Source organism: Phocoena sinus, chromosome 9 (assembly GCF_008692025.1).
Source record: "Phocoena sinus isolate mPhoSin1 chromosome 9, mPhoSin1.pri, whole genome shotgun sequence".
NCBI lineage: Eukaryota > Metazoa > Chordata > Mammalia > Artiodactyla > Phocoenidae > Phocoena > Phocoena sinus.
The window spans coordinates 93,901,276-93,923,267 of NC_045771.1; the positions used below are offsets into that span (position 1 = coordinate 93,901,276).

Sequence of the window (21,992 nt, forward strand, 5' to 3'; positions counted from 1 at the left end):
TTATATCAAAGTATCAATTTTAGCTTCATTGCTCTGATGCTTCTTTCCTTATCATCTGGCTGATTGAAAAATAACGTCTTCTAATTATTAAGATCAGAATCAGTGATCATCCGCTCTGGTTCTGTTGGATCAATCGAACAAATTTAGAATTTTAGTAGATATATGTTGAACCCAAAGCTTGATAATTGTCCTGATCTCACTGTCCTGTTTTCCTACATCTTTTCTATAGCATAACTTCGTTTTGTTTGCTTGTTTGTATTTTATTTTTCAGTTGCAACTTAATATGATTTTTCTAAATTGTTCTCTGTTACTATTGCCTTGCCTTTTTTTTTTTTTAAATAAATTTATTTATTTTATTTTTTCATTTTTGGCTGCATTGGGTCTTCATTTCTGCGTCCGGGCTTTCTCTAGTTGCGGCAGGCAGGGGCTACTCTTCGTTGTGGTGTGTGGGCTTCTCACTACAGTGGCTTCTCTTGTTGCGGAGCACCAGCTCTAGGCACGCAGGCTTCAGTAGTTGTGGCATGTGGGCTCAGTTGTGGCTCGCAGGCTCTAGAGCACAGGTTCAGTAGTTGTGGCGCACGGGCTTAGCTGCTCCGCGGCATGTGGGATCTTCCCAGACCAGGGCTCGAACACGTGCCCCTGCACTGGCAGGCAGATTCTCAACCACTGTGCCACGAAGGAAGCCCACCCTGCCGTGTTTGTCTATGGCAGCGACCCTCATCTTGGACTCAACTCCCATTGTCTTCATTCTCAGGCCCTTCTTTTTTTTTTTTTTTTACATCTTTATTGGAGTATAATTGCTTTACAATGGTGTGTTAGTTTCTGCTTTATAACAAAGTGAATCAGTTATACATATACATATGTTCCCATATCTCTTCCCTCTTGCGCCTCCCTCCCTCCCACCCTCCCTATCCCATCCCTCCAGGTGGTCACAAAGCACCGAGTTGATCTCCCTGTGCTACGAGGCTGCTTCCCACTAGCTATCTATTTTACATTCGGTAGTGTATATATGTCCATGCCACTCTCTCGCTTTGTCACAGCTTACCCTTCCCCCTCCCCATATCCTCAAGTCCATTCTCTAGTAGGTCTGTGTCTTTATTCCTGTCTCACCCCTAGGTTCTTCATGACATTTTTTTTTTCTTAAATTCCATATATGTATGTTAGTATACGGTATTTGTCTTTCTCTTTCTGACTTACTTCACTCTGTATGACAGACTCTAGGTCCATCCACCTCATTACAAATAGCTCAATTTCATTTCTTTTTATGGCTGAGTAATATTCCATTGTATATATGTGCCACATCTTTATCCATTCATCCATTGCTGGACACTTAGGTTGTTTCCATCTCCAGGCTATTGTAAATAGAGCTGCAGTGAACATTTTGGTACATGACTGTTTTTGAATTATGGTTTTCTCAGGGTGTATGCCCAGTAGTGTCAGGCCCTTCTTTTTATCTCTTCAGTAGTTGTTATGATGATGATGATGATGATGGTGATGATGATGAATCATCTAGGAGATTGTGCTTAATTCTTCTCTTTCTGGTTTATGTTTCTCAGTTCCACCTTCAGTGTTCACAGTTCCTGCTCATTTGCTTCCATTTCAGAACATTTTGATATTTTATCCTGAATAGTGAAGGTTTTAGATTTGATTTAACAAATACTTTACAAGTTCATTAGGGTTTTTCAATGGGGCAGTGTTAGGTGGAATTCATAACTCTTGCTCCTAAGACATCAGTGTACATTGGAGTATTTTAGGCCTACATGTATAATTCTAACCAAAAGAAATGAATTTGCTGGGACATCTTTCTCACTCTCTTTGGATCCTGCTTGTGTCCTCCACCAGATGGTAACAATTTTAAATTGTTGCATTATGGGCATGGTTTCTCTTCATGTCTGATAATGATAAAGTACATTTCAACTCATATTAAACTTTAATAGATTGTCTGCAGTCATTTTGCATATCTTTTGCTTTCAGCTAGTTATACAGTTCATAAGTTATATATCTTACTGCCTAGAGGAAAAGTTATTTTTTGCCTAGTCTTTTTATTCTTTCTGGCATGGATTTCTCTTTTGGTCTTAAAAGTAGCAAAACAACCTTTGTATTCAGAACTTGGTGGGTATGATTGCTAATATAATGAGTCTAGTTTATAGATACAGTTCCAGAGTATTATACAAAGCAGTCAGCTGGATACATGAGAGCTCCAAAAAGTATGACTCCTTTGTCAACCAGGCTAACCAAAAATAGGTTGTGTAGAAAAGAAAGCTCTGCTTCGAAAAGTTTATGTATTTTCATGGCAATATGATTTGATAACTTCCTAACACGTCATCTATATTTCAAATAATTCTCTATGTTAATTAGTTGACAGTGACAGTATCCATATTGTGGGTGTGAATCATGGCCAATAGAGCAGTGTCATGGGTTTTATTTTCCTCCAACATCTTATTATGAAAAATTCAAACATACAGAAAAATGGAAAGAGTAGTATAATGAACTCTTATTTACCCTATGTCTAGATGCAACAGTTTTAAGATTTTGCTGTATTTGTTTATTTACATATGAATACATGTGGTATGTGTGTGTCTGATTTTGAACTATTTGAAAGTAAGTGAAAGATATGAAACTTTGTCCTTAAATCCTTCAGGAGACATCTCCTGGGGGGTATAGCTCAGAGGGAGGAGCATTTGCAGAATACATCTAAGAGTAAGGACGTTCTTTGACATACATTTAAAAATTATTTTATGATTTTTTTTTTACTGATAAATGTGGTTAAATTCTTTTTTTTATTTTTTATTTTTTATTTTTTTAAACATCTTTATTGGGGTATAATTGTTTTACAATGGTGTGTTAGTTTCTGCTTTATAACAAAGTGAATCAGCTATACATATACATATGTTCCCATATGTCTTCCCTCTTGCGTCTCCCTCCCTCCCACTCTCCCCATCCCACCCTTCCAGGCTGTCACAAAGCACCGAGCTAATATCCCTGTGCCTTGCGGCTGCTTCCCCCCAGCTATCTACCTTACTACGTTCGTTAGTGTGTATATGTCCATGACTCTCTCTCGCCCTGTCGAAACTCACCCTTCCCCCTCCCCATATCCTCAAGTCTGTTCTCCAGTAGGTCTGCGACTTTATTCCTATCTTACCCCTAGGTTCTTCATGACATTTTTTTTCCTTAAATTCCATATATATGTGTTAGCATACGGTATTTGTCTTTTTCTTTCTGACTTACTTCACTCTGTATGACAGACTCTAGGTCTATCTATCTCATTACAAATAGCTCAATTTCATTTCTTTTTAAGGCTGAGTAATATTCCATTGTGTATATGTGCCACATCTTCTTTATCCATTCATCCGATGATGGGCGCTTAGGTTGTTTCCATGTCCTGGCTATTGTAAATAGAGCTGCAGTGAACATTTTGGTACATGACTCTTTTTTTTTTTTTTTTTTTTTTTTTTTTTTTTTAAACATCTTTATTGGGGTATAATTGCTTTACAATGGTGTGTTAGTTTCTGCTTTACAACAAAGTGAATCAGCTATACATATACATATGTTCCCATATGTCTTCCCTCTTGCGTCTCCCTCCCTCCCACTCTCCCCATCCCACCCTTCCAGGCTGTCACAAAGCACCGAGCTAATATCCCTGTGCCTTGCGGCTGCTTCCCCCCAGCTATCTACCTTACTACGTTTGTTAGTGTGTATATGTCCATGACTCTCTCTCGCCCTGTCAAAACTCACCCTTCCCCCTCCCCATATCCTTAAGTCCGTTCTCCAGTAGGTCTGCGTCTTTATTCCTATCTTACCCCTAGGTTCTTCATGACATTTTTTTCCCTTAAATTCCATATATATGTGTTAGCATACGGTATTTGTCTTTTTCTTTCTGACTTACTTCACTCTGTATGACAGATTCTAGGTCTATCCATCTCATTACAAATAGCTCAATTTCATTTCTTTTTAAGGCTGAGTAATATTCCATTGTGTATATGTGCCACATCTTCTTTATCCATTCATCCGATGATGGGCGCTTAGGTTGTTTCCATGTCCTGGCTATTGTAAATAGAGCTGCAATGAACATTTTGGTACATGACTCTCTTTGAATTTTGGTTTTCTCAGGGTATATGCCAAGTAGTGGGATTGCTGGGTCATATGGTAATTCTATTTGTAGTTTTTTAAGGAACCTCCATACTGTTCTCCACAGTGGCTGAACCAATTCACATTCCCACCAGCAGTGCAAGAGTGTCCCCTTTTCTCCACACCCTCTCCAGCATTTATTGTTTCTTGATTTTTTGATGATGGCCATTCTGACTGGTGTGAGATGATATCTCATTGTAGTTTTGATTTGCATTTCTCTAATGATTAATGATGTTGAGCATTCTTTCATGTGTTTGTTGGCATTCTGTATATCTTCTTTGGAGAAATGTCTATTTAGGTCTTCTGCCCATTTTTGGATGGGGTTGTTTGTTTTTTTGTTATTGAGCTGCATGAGCTGCTTGTAAATTTTGGAGATTAATCCTTTGTCAGTTGCTTCATTTGCAAATGTTTTCTCCCATTCTGAGGGTTGTCTTTTGGTCTTGGTTATGGTCTCCTTTGCTGTGCAAAAGCTTTGAAGTTTCATTAGGTCCCATTTGTTTATTTTTGTTTTTATTTCCATTACTCTAGGAGGTGGGTCAGAAAGGATCTTGCTGTGATTTATGTCATAGAGTGTTCTTCCTATGTTTTCTTCTAAGAGTTTGATAGTTTCTGGCCTTACATTTAGGTCTTTAATCCATTTTGAGCTTATTTTTGTGTATGGTGTTAGGGAGTGATCTAATCTCATACTTTTACATGTACCTGTCCAGTTTTCCCAGCACCATTTATTGAAGAGGCTGTCCTTTCTCCACTGTACATTCCTGCCTCCTTTATCAAAGATAAGGTGTCCATATGTGCGTGGGTTTATCTCTGGGCTTTCTATCCTGTTCCACTGATCTATCTTTCTGTTTTTGTGCCAGTACCATACTGTCTTGATTACTGTTGCTTTGTAATATAGTCTGAAGTCAGGGAGCCTTATTCCTCCAGCTCCTTTTTTCGTTCTCAAGATTGCTTTGGCTATTCGGGGTCTTTTGTGTTTCCATACAAATTGCGAAATTTTTTGTTCTAGTTCTGTGAAAAATGCCAGTGGTAGTTTGATAGGGATTGCATTGAATCTGTAGATTGCTTTGGGTAGTAGAGTCATTTTCACAATGTTGATTCTTCCCATCCAAGAACATGGTATATCTCTCCATCTATTTGTATCATCTTTAATTTCTTTCATCAGTGTCTTATAATTTTCTGCATACAGGTCTTTCGTATCGTTAGGTAGGTTTATTCCTAGATATTTTATTCTTTTTGTTGCAATGGTAAATGGGAGTGTTTTCTTGATTTCACTTTCAGATTTTTCATCATTAGTATATAGGAATGCCAGAGATTTCTGTGCATTAATTTTGTATCCTGCTACTTTACCAAATTCATTGATTAGCTCTAGTAGTTTTCTGGTAGCATCTTTAGGATTCTCTATGTATAGTATCATGTCATCTGCAAACAGTGACAGCTTTACTTCTTCTTTTCCGATTTGGATTCCTTTTATTTCCTTTTCTTCTCTGATTGCTGTGGCTAAAACTTCCAATACTATGTTGAATAAGAGTGGTGAGAGTGGGCAACCTTGTCTTGTTCCTGATCTTAGTGGAAATGCTTTCAGTTTTTCACCACTGAGGATGATGTTTGCTGTGGGCTTGTCATATATGGCCTTTATTATGTTGAGGAAAGTTCCCTCTATGCCTACTTTCTGGAGGGTTTTTATCATAAATGGGTGTTGAATTTTGTCGAAAGCTTTCTCTGCATCTATTGAGATGATCATATGGTTTTTCTCCTTCAATTTGTTAATATGGTTTATCACATTGATAGATTTGCGTATATTGAAGAATCCTTGCATTCCTGGAATAAACCCCACTTGATCATGGTGTATGATCCTTTTAATGTGCTGTTGGATTCTGTTTGCTAGTATTTTGTTGAGGATTTTTGCATCTATGTTCATCAGTGATATTGGCCTGTAGTTTTCTTTCTTTGTGACATCCTTGTCTGGTTTTGGTATCAAGGTGATGGTGGCTTCGTAGAAGGAATTTGGGAGTGTTCCTCCCTCTGCTATATTTTGGAAGAGTTTGAGAAGGATAGGTGTTAGCTCTTCTCTAAACGTTTGATAGAATTCACCTGTGAAGCCATCTGGTCCTGGGCTTTTGTTTGTTGGAAGGTTTTTAATCACAGTTTCAATTTCAGTGCTTGTGATTGGTCTGTTCATATTTTCTATTTCTTCCTGATTCAGTCTTGGCAGGTTGTGCATTTCTAAGAATTTGTCCATTTCTTCCAGATTGTCCATTTTATTGGCATAGAGTTGCTTGTAGTAATCTCTCATGATTTTTTTTTATTTCTGCAGTGTCAGTTGTTACTTCTCCTTTTTCATTTCTAATTCTATTGATTTGAGTCTTCTCCCTTTTTTTCTTGATGAGTCTGGCTAGTGGTTTATCTATTTTGTTTATCTTCTCAAAGAACCAGCTTTTAGTTTTATTGATCTTTGCTATTGTTTCCTTCATTTCTTTTTCAGTTATTTCTGATCTGATTTTTATGATTTCTTTCCTTCTGCTAGCTTTGGGGTTTTTTTGTTCTTCTTTCTCTAATTGCTTGAGGTGCAAGGTTAGGTTGTTTATTCGAGATGTTTCCTGCTTCTTAAGGTGGGCTTGTATTGCTATAAACTTCCCCCTTAGAACTGCTTTTGCTGCATCCCATAGGTTTTGGGTCGTTGTGTCTCCATTGTCATTTGTTTCTAGGTATTTTTTTATTTCCTCTTTGATTTCTTCAGTGATCACTTCATTATTAAGTAGTGTATTGTTTAGCCTCCATGTGTTTGTATTTTTTACAGATCTTTTCCTGTAATTGATATCTAGTCTCATGGCGTTGTGGTCAGAAAAGATACTTGATACAATTTCAGTTTTCTTAAATTTACCAAGGCTTGATTTGTGACCCAAGATATGATCTATCCTGGAGAATGTTCCATGAGCACTTGAGAAAAATGTGTATTCTGTTGTTTTTGGATGGAGTGTCCTATAAATATCAATTAAGTCCATCTTGTTTAATGTATCATTTAAAGCTTGTGTTTCCTTATGTATTTTCATTTTGGATGATCTGTCCATGGGTGAAAGTGGGGTGTTAAAGTCCCCTACTATGAATGTGTTACTGTTGATCTCCCCTTTTATGGTTGTTAGTATTTGCCTTATGTATTGAGGTGCTCCTATGTTGGGTGCATAAATATTTACAATTGTTATATCTTCTTCTTGGATCGATCCCTTGATCATTATGTAGTGTCCTTCTTTGTCCCTTTTAATAGTCCTTATTTTAAAGTCTATTTTGTCTGATATGAGAATTGCTACTCCAGCTTTCTTTTGGTTTCCATTTGCATGGAATATCTTTTTCCATCCCCTTACTTTCAGTCTGTATGTGTCTCTAGGTCTGAAGTGGGTCTCTTGTAGACAGCATATATAAGGGTCTTGTTTTTGTATCCATTCAGCCAATCTGTGTCTTTTGGTGGGAGCATTTAGTCCATTTACATTTAAGGTAATTATCGATATGTATGTTCCTATTCCCATTTTATATATTGTTTTGGGTTCGCTACTATAGTTCGTTTCCTTCTCTTGTGTTTCGTGTCTAGAGAAGTTCCTTTAGCATTTGTTGTAAAGCTGGTTTGGTGGTGCTGAACTCTCTCAGCTTTTGCTTGTCTGTAAAGGTTTTAATTTCTCCATCAAATGTGAATGAGATCCTTGCTGGGTAGAGTAGTCTTGGTTGCAGGCTTTTCTCCTTCATCACTTTCAGTATGTCCTGCCACTCCCTTCTGGCTTGTAGGGTTTCTGCTGAGAGATCAGCTGTTAACCTTATGCGGATACCCTTGTGTGTTATTTGTTGTTTTTCCCTTGCTGCTTTTAATATGCTTTCTTTGTATTTAATTTTTGACAGTTTGATTAATATGTGTCTTGGCGTGTTTCTCCTTGTATTTATCCTGTATGGGACTCTCTGTGCTTCCTGGACTTGATTAACTATTTCCTTTCCCATATTAGGGAAGTTTTCAACTATAATCTCTTCAAATATTTTCTCAGTCCCTTTCTTTCTTTCTTCTTCTTCTGGAACCCCTATAATTCGAATGTTGGTGCGTTTCATGTTGTCCCAGAGGTCTCTGAGACTGTCCTCAGTTCTTTTCATTCTTTTTTCTTTATTCTGCTCTGCAGTAGTTATTTCCACTACTTTATCTTCCAGGTCACTTATCCGTTCTTCTGCCTCAGTTATTCTGCTATTGATCCTATCTAGAGTGGTTTTAATTTCATTTATTGCATTGTTCATCGTTGCTTGTTTCATCTTTAGTTCTTGTAGGTCCTTGTTAACTGTTTCTTGCATTTTGTCCATTCTACTTCCAAGATTTCGGATCATCCTTACTATCATTATTCTGAATTCTTTTTCAGGTAGATTGCCTATTTCCTCTTCATTTGTTAGGTCTGGTGGGTTTTTATCTTGCTCCTTCATCTGCTGTGTGTTTTTCTGTCTTCTCATTTTGCTTATCTTACTGTGTTTGGGGTCTCTTTTTTGCAGGCTGCACTTTCGTAGTTCCGTTGTTTTTGATGTCTGTCTCCAGTGGCTAAGGTTGTTTCAGTGGGTTGTGTAGGCTTCCTGGTGGAGGGGACTAGTGCCTGTGTTGTGCTGGATGAGGCTGGATCTTGTCTCTCTAGTGGGCAGGTTCACGTCTGGTGGTGTGTTTTGGGGTGTCTGTGGCCTTATTATGATTTTAGGCAGCCTCTCTGCTAATGGGTGGGGTTGTGTTCCTGTTTTGCTAGTTGTTTGGCATAGGTTGTCCAGCACTGTGGCTTGCTGGTCGTTGAGTGAAGCTGGGTGCTGGTGTTAAGATGGAGGTCTCTGGGATATTTCCACCGTTTAATATTATGTGGAGCTGGGAGGTCTCTTGTTGACCAGTGTCCTGAAGTTGGCTCTCCTACCTCAGAGGCAGAGCCCTGACTCCTGGCTGGAGCACCAAGAGCCTTTCATCCACACAGCTCAGAATAAAAGGGAGAAAAAGTAGGGAGAATTAGTAGAAGTATGAGTAAAGAAAGAAGGAAAGGAGGAAAGGAAGGAAGGAAGAAAGAAGCAAAGAAGGAAAGAAAGGAGGGAGGGAGGGAGGGAGGGAGGAAGGAAGGAAGGAGGGAAAGAAGGAAAAAAGACAGAAAGAAAGATGATACAGTAAAAATAAAATAAAGTATAATATAGTTATTGAATTAAAAAATATTTAGAAAAAAAAAAGGGACGGATAGAACCTTAGGACAAATGTTGGAAGCAAAGCTATACAGAGAAAATCTTACACAGAAGCATATACATACACCTTCACAAAAAGAGGTAAAGGGGGAAAAATCATAAATCCTGCTCCCTGAGACCACCTCCTCAATTTGGGGTGATTCGTTGTCTAAAGGAGGGAAGGAAGGAAGGAAAGAAAGAAAGAACGAAGGTTAAGTATAATAAAGTTATTACAATTAAACTTAGTTATTAAGAAAAAGAATTTTTAAAAAAAAATCATGGACGGATAGAGCCCTAGGACAAATGGTGGAAGCAAGAGTATACAGACAAGATCTCACACAGAAGCCTACACGTACACATTCACAAAAAGAGGAAAAGGGAAAAAAATCATAGATCTCGCTCCTAAAGTCCACCTCTTCAATTTGGGATCATTCCTTGTCTATTCAGGTATTCCACAGATGCAGGGTATATCAAGTTGATTGTGGAGCTTTAACCCGCTGCTTCTGTGGCTGCTGGGAGAGACTTCCCTTTCTCTTCTTTGTTCTCACAGCTCACAGGAGCTCAGCTTTGGATTTGGCCCTGCCTCTGCGTGTAGGTCGCTGGAGGGCGTCTGTTTTTTCGCTCAGACAGGACGGGGTTAAAGGAGCCGCTGATTCGGGGCCTCTGGCTCACTCAGGCCGGGGGTTGGGGGATGGGGGAAGGAGGGGCACTGCGTGCGGGGCGGGCCTGCGGCCGCAGAGGCAGCGTGACGTTGCGGCAGAGGCCGGCGTGACGTTGCACCAGCCTGAGGCCCGCCGTGCGTTGTCCCGGGGAAGTTATCCCTGGATCCCGGGAACCTGGCAGTGGCGGGCTGCACAGGCTCCGCGGAAGAGGGGTGTGGAGAGTGACCTGTGCTCGCACACAGGCCCCTTGGTGGCGGCAGCAGCAGCCTTAGCGTCTCCCGCCCGTCTCTGGGGTCCGCGGTTTTAGCCGCGGCTCGCGCCCGTCTCTGGGGCTCGCGCTTCCCGCCGCGGCTCGCGCTCGTCTCTGGGGTTCGCGCTTTTAGACGCGACTCGCGCCCGTCTCTGGGGTTCGCGCTTTTAGCCGCGGCTCGCGCCCTTCTCTGGAGATCCTTTAAGCAGCGCTCTTAAACCCCTCTCCTCGCGCACCAGGAAACAAAGAGGGAAGAAAAAGTCTCTTGCCTCTTCGGCAGGTGCAGGCTTTTCCCCGAACTCCCTCCCGGCTAGTCGTGGTGCACTAACCCCTTCAGGCTATGTTCAAGCCGCCAACCCCAGTCCTCTCCCTGAGCTCCGTCCAAAACCAAAACCCGAGCCTCAGCTCGCAGCCCCGCCCGCCCCGGCGGGTGAGCAGACAAGCCTCTCAGGTTGGTGAGTGCTGGTCGGCACCGATCGTCTGTGCAGGAATCTCCCCGCTTTGCCCTCCGCACCCGTCGCTGTGCACTACTCCGCGGTCCCGAAACTCCCCCCTCCGCCTCCCGCAGTCTCCGCCCGCGGAGGGGCTTCCTAGTGTGTGGAAACTTTTCCTCCTTCACAGCTCCCTCCCACTGGTGCAGGTGCCGTCCTTATTCTTTTGTCTCTGTTTTTTCTTTTGCCCTACCCAGTTACGTGGGGAGTTTCTTGCCTTTTGGGAGGTCTGAGGTCTTCTGCCAGCCTTCAGTAGGAGTTCTGTAGGAGTTGTTCCACGTGTGGATGTATTTCTGGTGTATCCGTGGGGAGGAAGGCGATCTCCGCGTCTTACTCTTCCGCCATCTTCAAGGTCCCCCCCTGGTTAAATTCTTATCGTCACTTCCCCTCTATTTCTGATCTTGCTCATCCAGTCTGTTCCTAAATTTTTTTTTCCCAGAAGAAAAGAAAAAGATGATGAGTTCTCTAACATGCAAAATTGTGCTTGTTTCTTATTGTGGGTAAGATTCTAGAATAGATTATTAGGTGATCTGTGAGCGCCAAGATGAAGAAGAGGTGATCACCAGCAAAACTGGGAACAATTCTTTCTTCCCCCCTCACTTTATTTCCTAGTAGATCCTTGTATCAGGGAAATGCGATAAATGTTTGGTCTCCACTGAAGCAGTTGACTTGTATATTACTTGTAGATAGTGTGGAGATCCATGTAACTCAGGGAGGTTTGTGATGTCTCTGATTTCAGCACTGCACTGCTTAGAATTTTAACGAATGCGTTAGTTAACGCTTTAGGGAACATACGTGATCTTGAAATGGGTAAATATCCCTAAAGAGAGAGGGAGGGAGAATATGTTGGATGGCAGACTCACTAAGAATCAAGTAAATAGATAGTATGTGTTTATTTAAAATAAATATTTATAAAATGGAGCAAAGAATAACTTCTGTGCTATACACTTTTCTAGGGATATTTTATCAGTAAGTATCATAATGCATACATATTGAGTTCTTGGGTAATAATAAAAAGCTACTGGGCATCTTTATCAGTGGAAGTCTTTAGCTTCTAAATTTAACTTTTCCATATTTTTCTTATAACTTCGGAGAGTTATACTACATGGTACTCTGAGCACACCTCTTTTTAGCTTAAATTTTTTTCTATTGTTATACAAGTAGTATCTGCTCATGGACAAAAAGATTAATATTTTAGTGTATCATATCAAATCTCTTTATGTCCTTGTATACTCATTTTTTCCAATAAACATGAGATAACACCATGTATATTGTTTTTTAATGTTTTCTGTTTATACATTCTGAATACTTTTCTATTAATATAACTTATTCATTATATTTATTTTCTTGTCTTATTGAAACAATGAATTTGTTTGTGATCCATCTGAATACTTTATGTGAATTGAAATGTGATTTATGATGGTATAGAAATCTAAAAATACAAATACCCTATATAGTTAAAAGTTTTAAAATTGTGGTATAATATATATAACATAAAATGTCATTTTAACCATTTTTACTGTACAGTTCAGTAGCATTAATGACATTCATAATTGTGTGCAACCATCACTGCTGTGTATTTCCTTTATGTTTAATCATTCCAAACAAACTCTGTATCCATTAACCAATAATTCTCCACTTCCTTCTCCCCTCAGCCTCTGATAACCTCTAATTTACTTTCTGTCTTTATGAATTTGCCTATTCTAGGTATTTCATATAAGTGAAATCATATAATATTTGTACTTTTGTGTCCAGTTAATTTTACTTAACATAATGTTTTCAAGGTTCATCCATGTTGTAGCATGTATCAGAACTTTGCTCCTTTTTATGGCTGAATAATATTCTACTTTACTGGATGGATTTATTTGTCTGTTGATGGATACTTGGGTTGTTTCCATCTTTTGGCTATTGTGAATAATGCTGCTATGAACATTTGGATACAAGTACCTGTTCAAGTCCCTGCTTTCAATTATTTTGGGTATATACCTAGGATTGGCATCTCTGAGTCATATCTTAACTGTGTTTAACTTTTTGAGGAACCCACACAGAGTTTTAACATTAAAAATAATTTATCAAATGTCATTTGCATAAGGTACTATACTGTGCACCATGCAGAATACGCATCAGAGAGATGACTGGTATAAGAATCTAGATGTGTTTGACACAGCTTGTTTTCTTTAGTGCCTGCAGGAGTGCTGTGTAAGTAGCAGACAGAAGCTCAGAAAAATTTGTGGAATAAATTACAATGTAACTGTAGCTTTGTGTTTTATTTATACTAACACCCATTCTCCCTCCACATTTTCCAAGCAAGGCTTGGTAGAACCATTAACAAAAAATAAACACATCTCTACTTGGGCTGTCCCTGGGGCATACTGCATAGAGTTGCCCATGTGAGAAGCAGCTCGAATGTTAATTGACACCTGAAATTTGGAAAGGATGCCTGTATGGCTTAAGATTTGGGGTGCATACTTGAAAACCTTTCTCTCTCTTTGTCCTGTATCTTAATGTATGTATCATTCCTCTTCTGACAGGTGGTCACCTGGGCCCCTGGTACCTGTTTCAGGAGCTCTGGAGGATAACAGCTTATTTCCCTGAGATGCCTCCTAAGATCTGCTCCCCCTAAATTTTGTTAAGTCAGACACACTCCAAATTTGGTGACACAATAACAAACAGGCATTCAATTTATTGACGTTTCCTTCTAAAGTTTATGTAAATTCAGTTATTTTCCATCTAGAGCAGAGGTTAGCAGACTGTGTGGGCCAAATCAAGTTTGTTTTTGCACAGCCCATGGTGAATTTTACAGTTTTAAAGATTGTTAAAGAAAAATAAAGAACATGTGACAGGGAATGTATGTGGCCTAAAAAGGCTAAAATATTTACTTTTTGACATTTTATGAAAAAAGTTTGCCCACCCTTGGTCCAGAGTCTTATTCTATTACATTAGTTTGATGTGTGAGAGTATATCTTTGTCAACATGGCAATTAAAAAATTATTGAATTGGGCCTCCCTGGTGGCGCAAGTGGTTGAGAGTCCGCCTGCTGATGCAGGGGACACGGGTTTGTGCCCTGGTCTGGGAAGATCCCACATGCCGCGGAGCGGCTAGGCCCGTGAGCCATGGCTGCTGAGCCTGTGCGTCCGGAGCCTGTGCTTCACAATGGGAGAGGCCACAACAGTGAGAGGCCCACGTACCGCAAAAAAAAAAAAAAAAAAAAAAAAAAAAAGAATGTAGTCACAATTGAAATTTTGAAAAGAATTTTAAGATTATGGTTTACGACGGCTTGTTGCAGTGATCTGGGAATCAGAGTTGGGGTTTTGTTTCTGACAGTTACTGATTTACTGGGTTATAGTTTAGCAGTTTTTTTTTTTTTTAATGGTTCATTAAATACATTTAAAACTCTTTGGAAAGAAAGCATCTGGAAAGTGTGAAAGCAATTCAGAATCATGTTTGCATGTATTAAGTGCCTATATGTACATGTTGTAATGAGGAATATTACATAATAAGGATGGAGTAGTAAAGACATTGTATTTAGTTTTATTTTAAAGGGGTTAAAAGATATTTTTCGTATATTTTATGTACTTATATTCTAATTTTTTAACTTAAACTTCTGAGAATATATTTAGATAGACCATGTAGCCTAGATATTTCTTACATTTAATGTAAGCAGAATCCACTTAATACCATGGTAATAACTGAAAATTTTAATACCCATTGTTTTACTGGCAGTAATACCTCAGGTGGTTGACCAGCGCCTTCGTGTTTATCTAAGAATACTTTGTAATTCTACTTTTCCTGTGATTTTTCTGGGCTTTTACAAAGCGAGGATCAATTGTGTTAACTGAAATTAGAATTCTATCATGTGGGGATTTGTTGAAAGCTGGGAAGTCCCTTAGGAAGTCTGACTCATCTTCCCCTCTTCTTTCAGCTTGCAGCTGTTTGTGATGTATTTGTGGAAAACTATGTCCCTGGCAAATTGTCTGCAATGGGGCTGGGCTATGAAGATATAGACGTGGTAGCGCCTCACATGGTCTACTGTTCCATCACAGGTATCTCAGCACCACACCCTCGTCAGTGGCGAGGTTTTCCAGTTTCTGTGTCTCTTTCTGTATATAAGAAACCTCGCGCTTGAGGTGCTTCTGCTCTCCCTCCCTGCCAAGCCATTTTAGGTTGTTGAAAATTAATCACTGAAGAACATTAACCTAAATGAACATTTTTCATATTTCTTCTGTGAATTGTCTGCCTGTAGTTTTGCCAATTTTTCTACTGATACTTCACAAATACTGACAAGGTACTATTATTAACTTATATGTAGAATTACAGGTGAAATATTAATTGGCTTTAAGATAACATAGGATCTCAGCATACTGCTTCAGTATATTCAAAAGTGCTAAAGCCAACTGAAGGAAAAGAGTGCTATGAAGTCTTTTATTTTTTTTTATTTTTATTTTTTTAAATTTATTTATTTATTTATTTTTGGCTACGTTGGGTCTTCTTTGCTGCGTGCGGGCTTTCTCTAGTTGTGGCGAGCGGGGGCTACTCTTCGTTGTGGTGCGAGGGCTTCTCATTGCGGTGGCTTTTCTTTGTTGCGGAGCAAGGGCTCTAGGTGTGCGGGCCTCAGTAGTTGTGGCATGTGGACTCAGTAGTTGTGGCACACAGGCCCAGTTGCTCTGCGGCATGTGGGATCCTCCCGGACCAGGGCTCAAACCCGTGTCCCCTGCATTGGCAGGCGGACTCCCAACCACTGCGCCACCAGGGAAGTCCTGAAGTCTTTTAGATTGTTCAGCCCTTGATGGTGAACTCTGTGTGTGTGTTTGTGTGTGTATAAGTATGTCTTTAGGCTAAAGGGAAAAAAGTGATTGTGTTATCTTTACATAGTTTATAAGCACTTAGCTATTAATTAGGAATACAGTATTAAAAATTTATTCTTAAAATAGAAAGTTACATTAATAGCTTTTGTCAGAATAATTTATAAGATTTTCAGATTTTATTAATTCATCCACCAAATATTTACTGCAGACCTGTGATCTGCCAGGCAGTATTCTAAGCTTCTGAGATACAGCAATGAATAACACATATCTATGCTCTTCAGCAGATTTACATTCTAGGTTAGGGAGATAGATAGTAAATAAGTAAACACATTCTTTTGTGTTTTGTATTTGAGTGCAGCAGTGATAAGGTCAAAAGAGAAAAACTAAACAGGGCAAGGGGGATGAGGTTAGGAGGGTCTATTTTATACTGGGAGGTGAGACAAGTCTTCATTGATAAAGGGGACATTTAAGCCGAGACCTGAATGAAGTAAAGGAGTGAATCGTATCATTATTGGCAATGAGGGTTTTGGGCAAGGGGAACAGCAAGTGCAAAGGACCTGGGGCAAGACTGTGTTGGGCCTGTTTGAGGACCAGCAAGGATGGCTGAAACAGAGTGAGTGAGGGGGAATGTAGTAGGAAGAAAATCAGGGAGATAATGGTTAGTAAGATGATGGTTAGTAAGGGCTTGTGGGCTGCTCTTAAGGAATTAGGCTTTTACTTTGAGTAAGATTGTAAGCTAATGGAGAGTTTTAAGCAGAGGAATGATGCGACCTGACATTTTTAAAAGGATCACTCTAACTACTGTGTTAAGAATAGACTGTCGAGGACAAGGGTAGTGGGAGAACAATTACGAAGCTGTTGACATAGTCCAGGCTACAGATGATGGGGGCTTGAATTAGAGTAGCAGTGGTCGAGGTCGTTAAATAGTGATAGAATTCTGAATGTTTTCGAGAAAAGGGGGTAAGGTTTGCAGATGGATGAGATGTGAGTATCAGAGAAAGACTAAAGTTAAGGATGACTCTAGGGTTTTGGCCTGAGCGATTAGAAGAATTGTTGTTTACAGAGTCGAGTAGGACTGTGGAAAGAAGCTTTGGGAGGGAGAACATCACGTTTGGACTTGGAATGTCAAGTCCAAGTCTAGCCTGAAATGTAGAGTAAGGGCTTGGATCTAAGAGTCAGGAGATGTAAAATTTTATAGTTATGAGCAAATACATGGTATTTGAAGGCTGTATTTGATCTTTTACAGAGTGAGTGTAGATATAAAAAGGAGAGTCTGAGTGGCTGAGCCTGATGCACTCCCATGAGTAGATGTTTAGGAGACAATGATGACACAGTGAAGGAAGTCGTGAAGGAATCGTCAGTGAGGTGGGAGGAGAACCCGGAGGCGAAGTGAGGAAAGGGTTTATTTTCATAGACAGTTGAAGCAGAAAAGCATAAAGCATAAAGCACGTATGGACCTGAATTACTCGCATCTCCTAAATGCACCACACTCGCTCTCACGGCAGAGCCTTTACACACGTTGTTCCCATTGCTTGGAACACTAATCCCCTGCCACACCTGGTAACTCTGTCTTTGTCCTTTAGATCTCACCTTGGATGTCATTGCTTCTGTGCAGACTTTTTCTCTCGATCCCTGAAGACTGGGTTGGCTGTTGTCTACCATATTTTACTCTTTACTTGTCTGTCTCCCCCACTATCCTTCAGGCTCTTGTTCAGCACACGATATAGAGCACATGGTAGGGAGTTTCTTACCTCATGAATGAATAATCAGAACTTGGCTAAAGAGTTTTTAATAGCTGCCTTTTTTTTTTTTTTTTTTTTTTGCATTCTACTTTTCAGAGATAAGTGTAAGTGGTAAATGTTATGTTTACATTTTCCAAAGAAACTTTCAGAGGATAGCCTGGGGTTAGGGCATAGTTGGCCTAATCTGTTATTTCTCATGTAGTTCGTCCATAGCACTAATGTAATGATCATTGCTTTAAGGTACCAAAGGAGTCCGTACCATGAAGTAAATATTCACTTACTGTTACTAGGTCCCTATGCATTAGGTTTTTTCCTAAGGCAGTAAGGGAACTAGTACATTTAAAAAATATTTTAAAAGGGAACCAAACAAAAACTTTACTCCTTATATTTCAGTACATTTATCTTAAAATAGGTATCTGAAAATCTTGTTTTACTATAAAAGCCACAAAAATGTTATCTTAAAAATCTTTGTTATTCGTAAAATTATAAGAACCAAAATACTCCTATTTCTGTGCATTCAGGTTAATTGAGATATTATAATACTTTGTGACACATTTCTTTAGTATAAGTAGTGCTTTTCGTGGTGTAATTGTCGTGGTATTTTCATATAAAATAAGCTATAATTGCAATATTTGGACAATTGTTATTATTTTAGATTTAGATCAAAGAGCCCAGTGATCATTAACTTCTCTACTGAACAGCACGAGAGATAGGTTCTGGACATAGTAGATCTTTGCCACTAGATCTGACTCTTTTTCAGATGTACTATTATATAGATCTGTAATCACACTTTTGTTTTTGTGTCTGTGTATCAAATACTTGTATGTGTGTGAGAGAGGGAGAGATTTTTCCTTAGAATCTCACAATCTAATGGAAATGCTGAGATTTAAAATATTAAAATAGGTGAACTATTATCTTCTGAATTACCCTATAACCATAAGAATTCTGCATAACTAACAAATGCAAAATCTTACATGACAGTAAGTATTTATTTCTCATTGTCATAAATGTGGATTGGCTGGGATTCAGCTGATCTAGACTCGTTAGGTTTGGCTCCAAGTTGCAGGTCTGTTCTGCACGTGTCTTACACTCCTTGGACCAGTGGCTACCAAGTACGTGTTCTCCTCATAGTGAAAGGCAAGAGCACAAGAGAACAAACTTAATCTCACAAGCACGTTTAAAGCCTCTCTCTGCTCACATCACATCTGCTAGTATTCATTTGGTCAAGGCAAGTCATATGGCCAAGCCTAATACCAAGAGGTGGTTAAATATAATACTCTAGTGGCAGGAACTACAAAGTCGCATTGAAAAGGGCATGGGATCTGGGAAGGGTGAAGATTGGGAATAATAATGTATTTCATCACATCACCCAGCTAAATGAAATGCTAATCCACTTGGGAAGCCTCACACTTCCTCAAAGTTTCACATCTGTATCTAACTACAGTTAGAATCAAAAGTTTTTCTGGGCCTTGTCTTGTGACTGGAGAATCTCTTTTAAGTTTTCTTCCAGTTCTCAGATCCTGTATTAACATTTTAGTGTGGCAAAGGCCCTTAGAGATAGATTATAGTTCTCAGTAGTTCTCAGCTAAGGGGAAAATGGGAGTATCATATGCTTTTTGGTAATAGCGATGGGGCATGAAGGGGTGATGGGGAGAGGCATATGTAGTCTGAAAAAGCAGCCCTCTTTATTCTGTAATCCTGTGTATCTCCACCTCCTGACAATCGTTAGAAAAACGTTCACACAGCTCTCTCTTCTTTATTACTGATAAGGAAACAGACCCAGAACAGCTGAGGGACCTAAGGTCACACAGCTATTTAACGGCGAATGGGTTTAAAACTCAGGCTTCTTGACTTGGTATTAAGTGCTTCTACGCTTTCTCTGTTTAGACATGTATCATTGTTAAGTGATGACATGGACTTTGTGATTACAAGACACTGAACAGGTCTCCTTGAGAATATATATTTTTGTTATTCTCTTTCATTTGTTGTGGATCATATTGGCAGCGGTGGGAGTCATGAACAGAGTTGCTCATCAGGGAGTCTAAATTTCAACAGATTCTTTTGGAAGCAGCCGTCATTTGTGAGTCATGAGTTTGTGTGTATCTAAAGCAAGGGCCATCTCTCCTTTTTTAGAAGTTTGATATTCTTGGTAATCAATGTTTGTTTTTTTTTAATAAGACTGATTAGATCAGTCTAAAGTTGCACATGTTATTATTGGGGTCCTAGACGTTCCTGGTGTTTCCCAGTGGTATTGATGTCTTATCAGTGCTTTCCAAGCCCAAATAGTCTGTTCTCACTCACATGTTGCCCTTACTGCTGATGAGAGTAACCTTGGAGTGGTTGGGAGTTTAATGCATTCTGACCGTTGTGTGGCTGAGACTGCCTCAGTCTGTGAAATCTGGTCTACAGGACAAAACTGCTACACTGATCACAAGGGAGGAAGGACCCTATTATTTTAATTAGCACGGTCCTCTTGTCATTTCAGAAGAAGCTGAGTGTGAACATTAGGGGGCAGTGTTTAAAAAGCTATCAATAGAATTCATTACGAATTCCTTTTTGAGAAAACTGTAGTGTTTCCTGTGTACCACTGGGTGGAGAGAATCTCTGAAGGGACATATCTATATTTTTTCAAAGTATATTTTTTTCAAAGTGACCATTCTCTACCTTTCTTTACTTTTAGAAGTACAATGATATTTTCCTTAGCAATTTAATTTAAACTTTTATCTTCTTTCCTTCATGTCTTCTGTGCATGTTATTAATTATATACACTTAGCAATAAGAATGCTACCACATTTTAAAGAATTTACTTTTTTTCTTCATGTTAACTTCATTACTCTTTCTTTCTAAAAGGATAAACATTACATTATGTTATTGACTAAACTAATTTTGTGGTAGGAACATTGTGTTTACCCTTGAAATAAAATTTCTCGTCTTTTTTTTAAGGAAAGTAGTTTGCAAAGCAGTTTTTTAATTTTTGAGAACAAGTTACAAAAGATGATATACAGAATGATATTATTCATACAGAGTTAAAATTATATAAAATATATATTTTTTGGTAGTTTACTTGTATGTGATTAAAATATAAAAATATTCATAGTAATGAAAAATACTAAACTCAAGAGAATGATTATGCCTGGAGCATGGGGAGGGAGGGAAGGGGGACAGGGATACACACAGGACTTCAGCTATATTTGCCAAATAGCCAACTGGCAGATGCATGAGTATTTGTTATGTTATTCTGTATACCCTTATTTATTTATTTATTTTTGGCTGTGTTGGGTCTTCGTTGCTGTGCATGGGCTTTCTTTAGTTGCAGCGAGTGGGGTCTACTCTTCGTTGTGGTGCGTGGGCTTCTCACTGTAGTGGCTTCTCTTGTTGCGGAGTGTGGGCTCAGTAGTTGTGGCACACGGGCTCAGTAGTTGTGGCTCGCAGGCTCTAGAGTGCAGGCTTCAGTAGTTGTGGCTCATGGGCTCAGTAGTTGTGGCTCGCAGGCTCTAGGGTGCAGGCTCAGTAGTTGTGGCGCACGGGCTTAGTTGCTCCGCGGCATGTGGGATCTTCCTGGACCAGGGCTCGAACCCGTGTCCCCTGCATCCACCAGGGAAGCCCCATTCTGAATACCCTTTTATGCTTGAAATAACAACAGCAAGTGATTCAGAAATGCCCAAATTATCCCTTCCTTTCTCATTCCTTTCCTTTGTCTGCCCCTCACCCCCACCACTCCAGTACATGTTTCTTGAGCTTCTGTAGATTCCTGGCTTTGTGGAGTGTACAGAGTGAACAATGCAGACATGGTTCCTGCCTTTAAGGAGCTTACAGCCTAGTGTGAGAGACACTTCATAAACAGGTTAAGAAGAGAGTATGGCATGTACTAACAAATTGTGCTGTCATGAAAGCATCAAACAGGGTACTGCGGTAGAGATTAGTACAGCAGGGGATGCATAAGTAAATGGGATGGTCAAGGAAGCCCTTTCTGGGGAGGTAACATTTAATAGACTTAAAGTATGAGAAGGAGCCAGCCATGCAAAGAGCAAGGGGAGGAGCGATTCAGGCAGAGAACACCACGTGCAGAGGTAGGAAAGATCTAGCTACCTTTAAAGGCCTAAGAGAAAGCCAGTGTGCCTAGGATACCAATAACTGGGAACAGCATGCTTGAGAAGACACTGCATAGAGGTGTGCAAGTGCCATGGTGTGCTGAAAGGGGTTTGAGCAGTAGAGGGATATGATTCAAATTATATCAAAAATGATCTTTGAAAGAGGTGGGAATCGAATACTGATTGTTTCATTGAAGAATTTCATTATAAACATTGGTCTTGACATAAGGTTCATGTTTGAGAGAGTAGTTATTAAGATAAAATTTCTTTAGATTACTAAAGGCTCCCATGGTGTTTCAGAGTCAATAACAGAGAATGATGAGCCCAGATGGATAGGGCAAATCATCTAGCAACTGCATCCAACACTATATCATGGCAACGATAATACAAAACAAAACACTGCTGCACTTGGATTCTTATGGAGTGAGTTAGTCTGTGTATATGTATATTTTCATCATTTTATACATATTCACCACATAACCATGTCTTTTAAAAAAGAATAATTAGAAGTCTGCCTGCACTCTAAACCCATAAAAATTTTGAAGGGGAGAAAAACAAGAAAGAAAGGGAGGGAATGAGGGAAGAAGGAAACGAAGGAAAGAAGGAAGGAAGGAAAGA

The 21,992-nt window shown here is 39.5% G+C and overlaps 1 protein-coding gene across 4 annotated transcripts in view; it reads left to right on the plus strand.

The window, feature by feature from the left end:
* The window catches only part of SUGCT (succinyl-CoA:glutarate-CoA transferase), a 764,199-nt gene that overhangs the window by 18,441 nt on the left and 723,766 nt on the right, over positions 1-21,992 (plus strand). For all 4 annotated transcript variants that reach the window (XR_004351441.1, XR_004351440.1, XM_032643169.1 and 1 more), the window contains exon 6: positions 14,659-14,779. Coding sequence is in view for 2 of the 4 variants with exons in the window: in XM_032643169.1 (XP_032499060.1) it covers positions 14,659-14,779 (121 nt within the window). In the remaining 2 variants the exon portion in view is untranslated. The remainder of the gene's footprint in view (positions 1-14,658; positions 14,780-21,992) is intronic.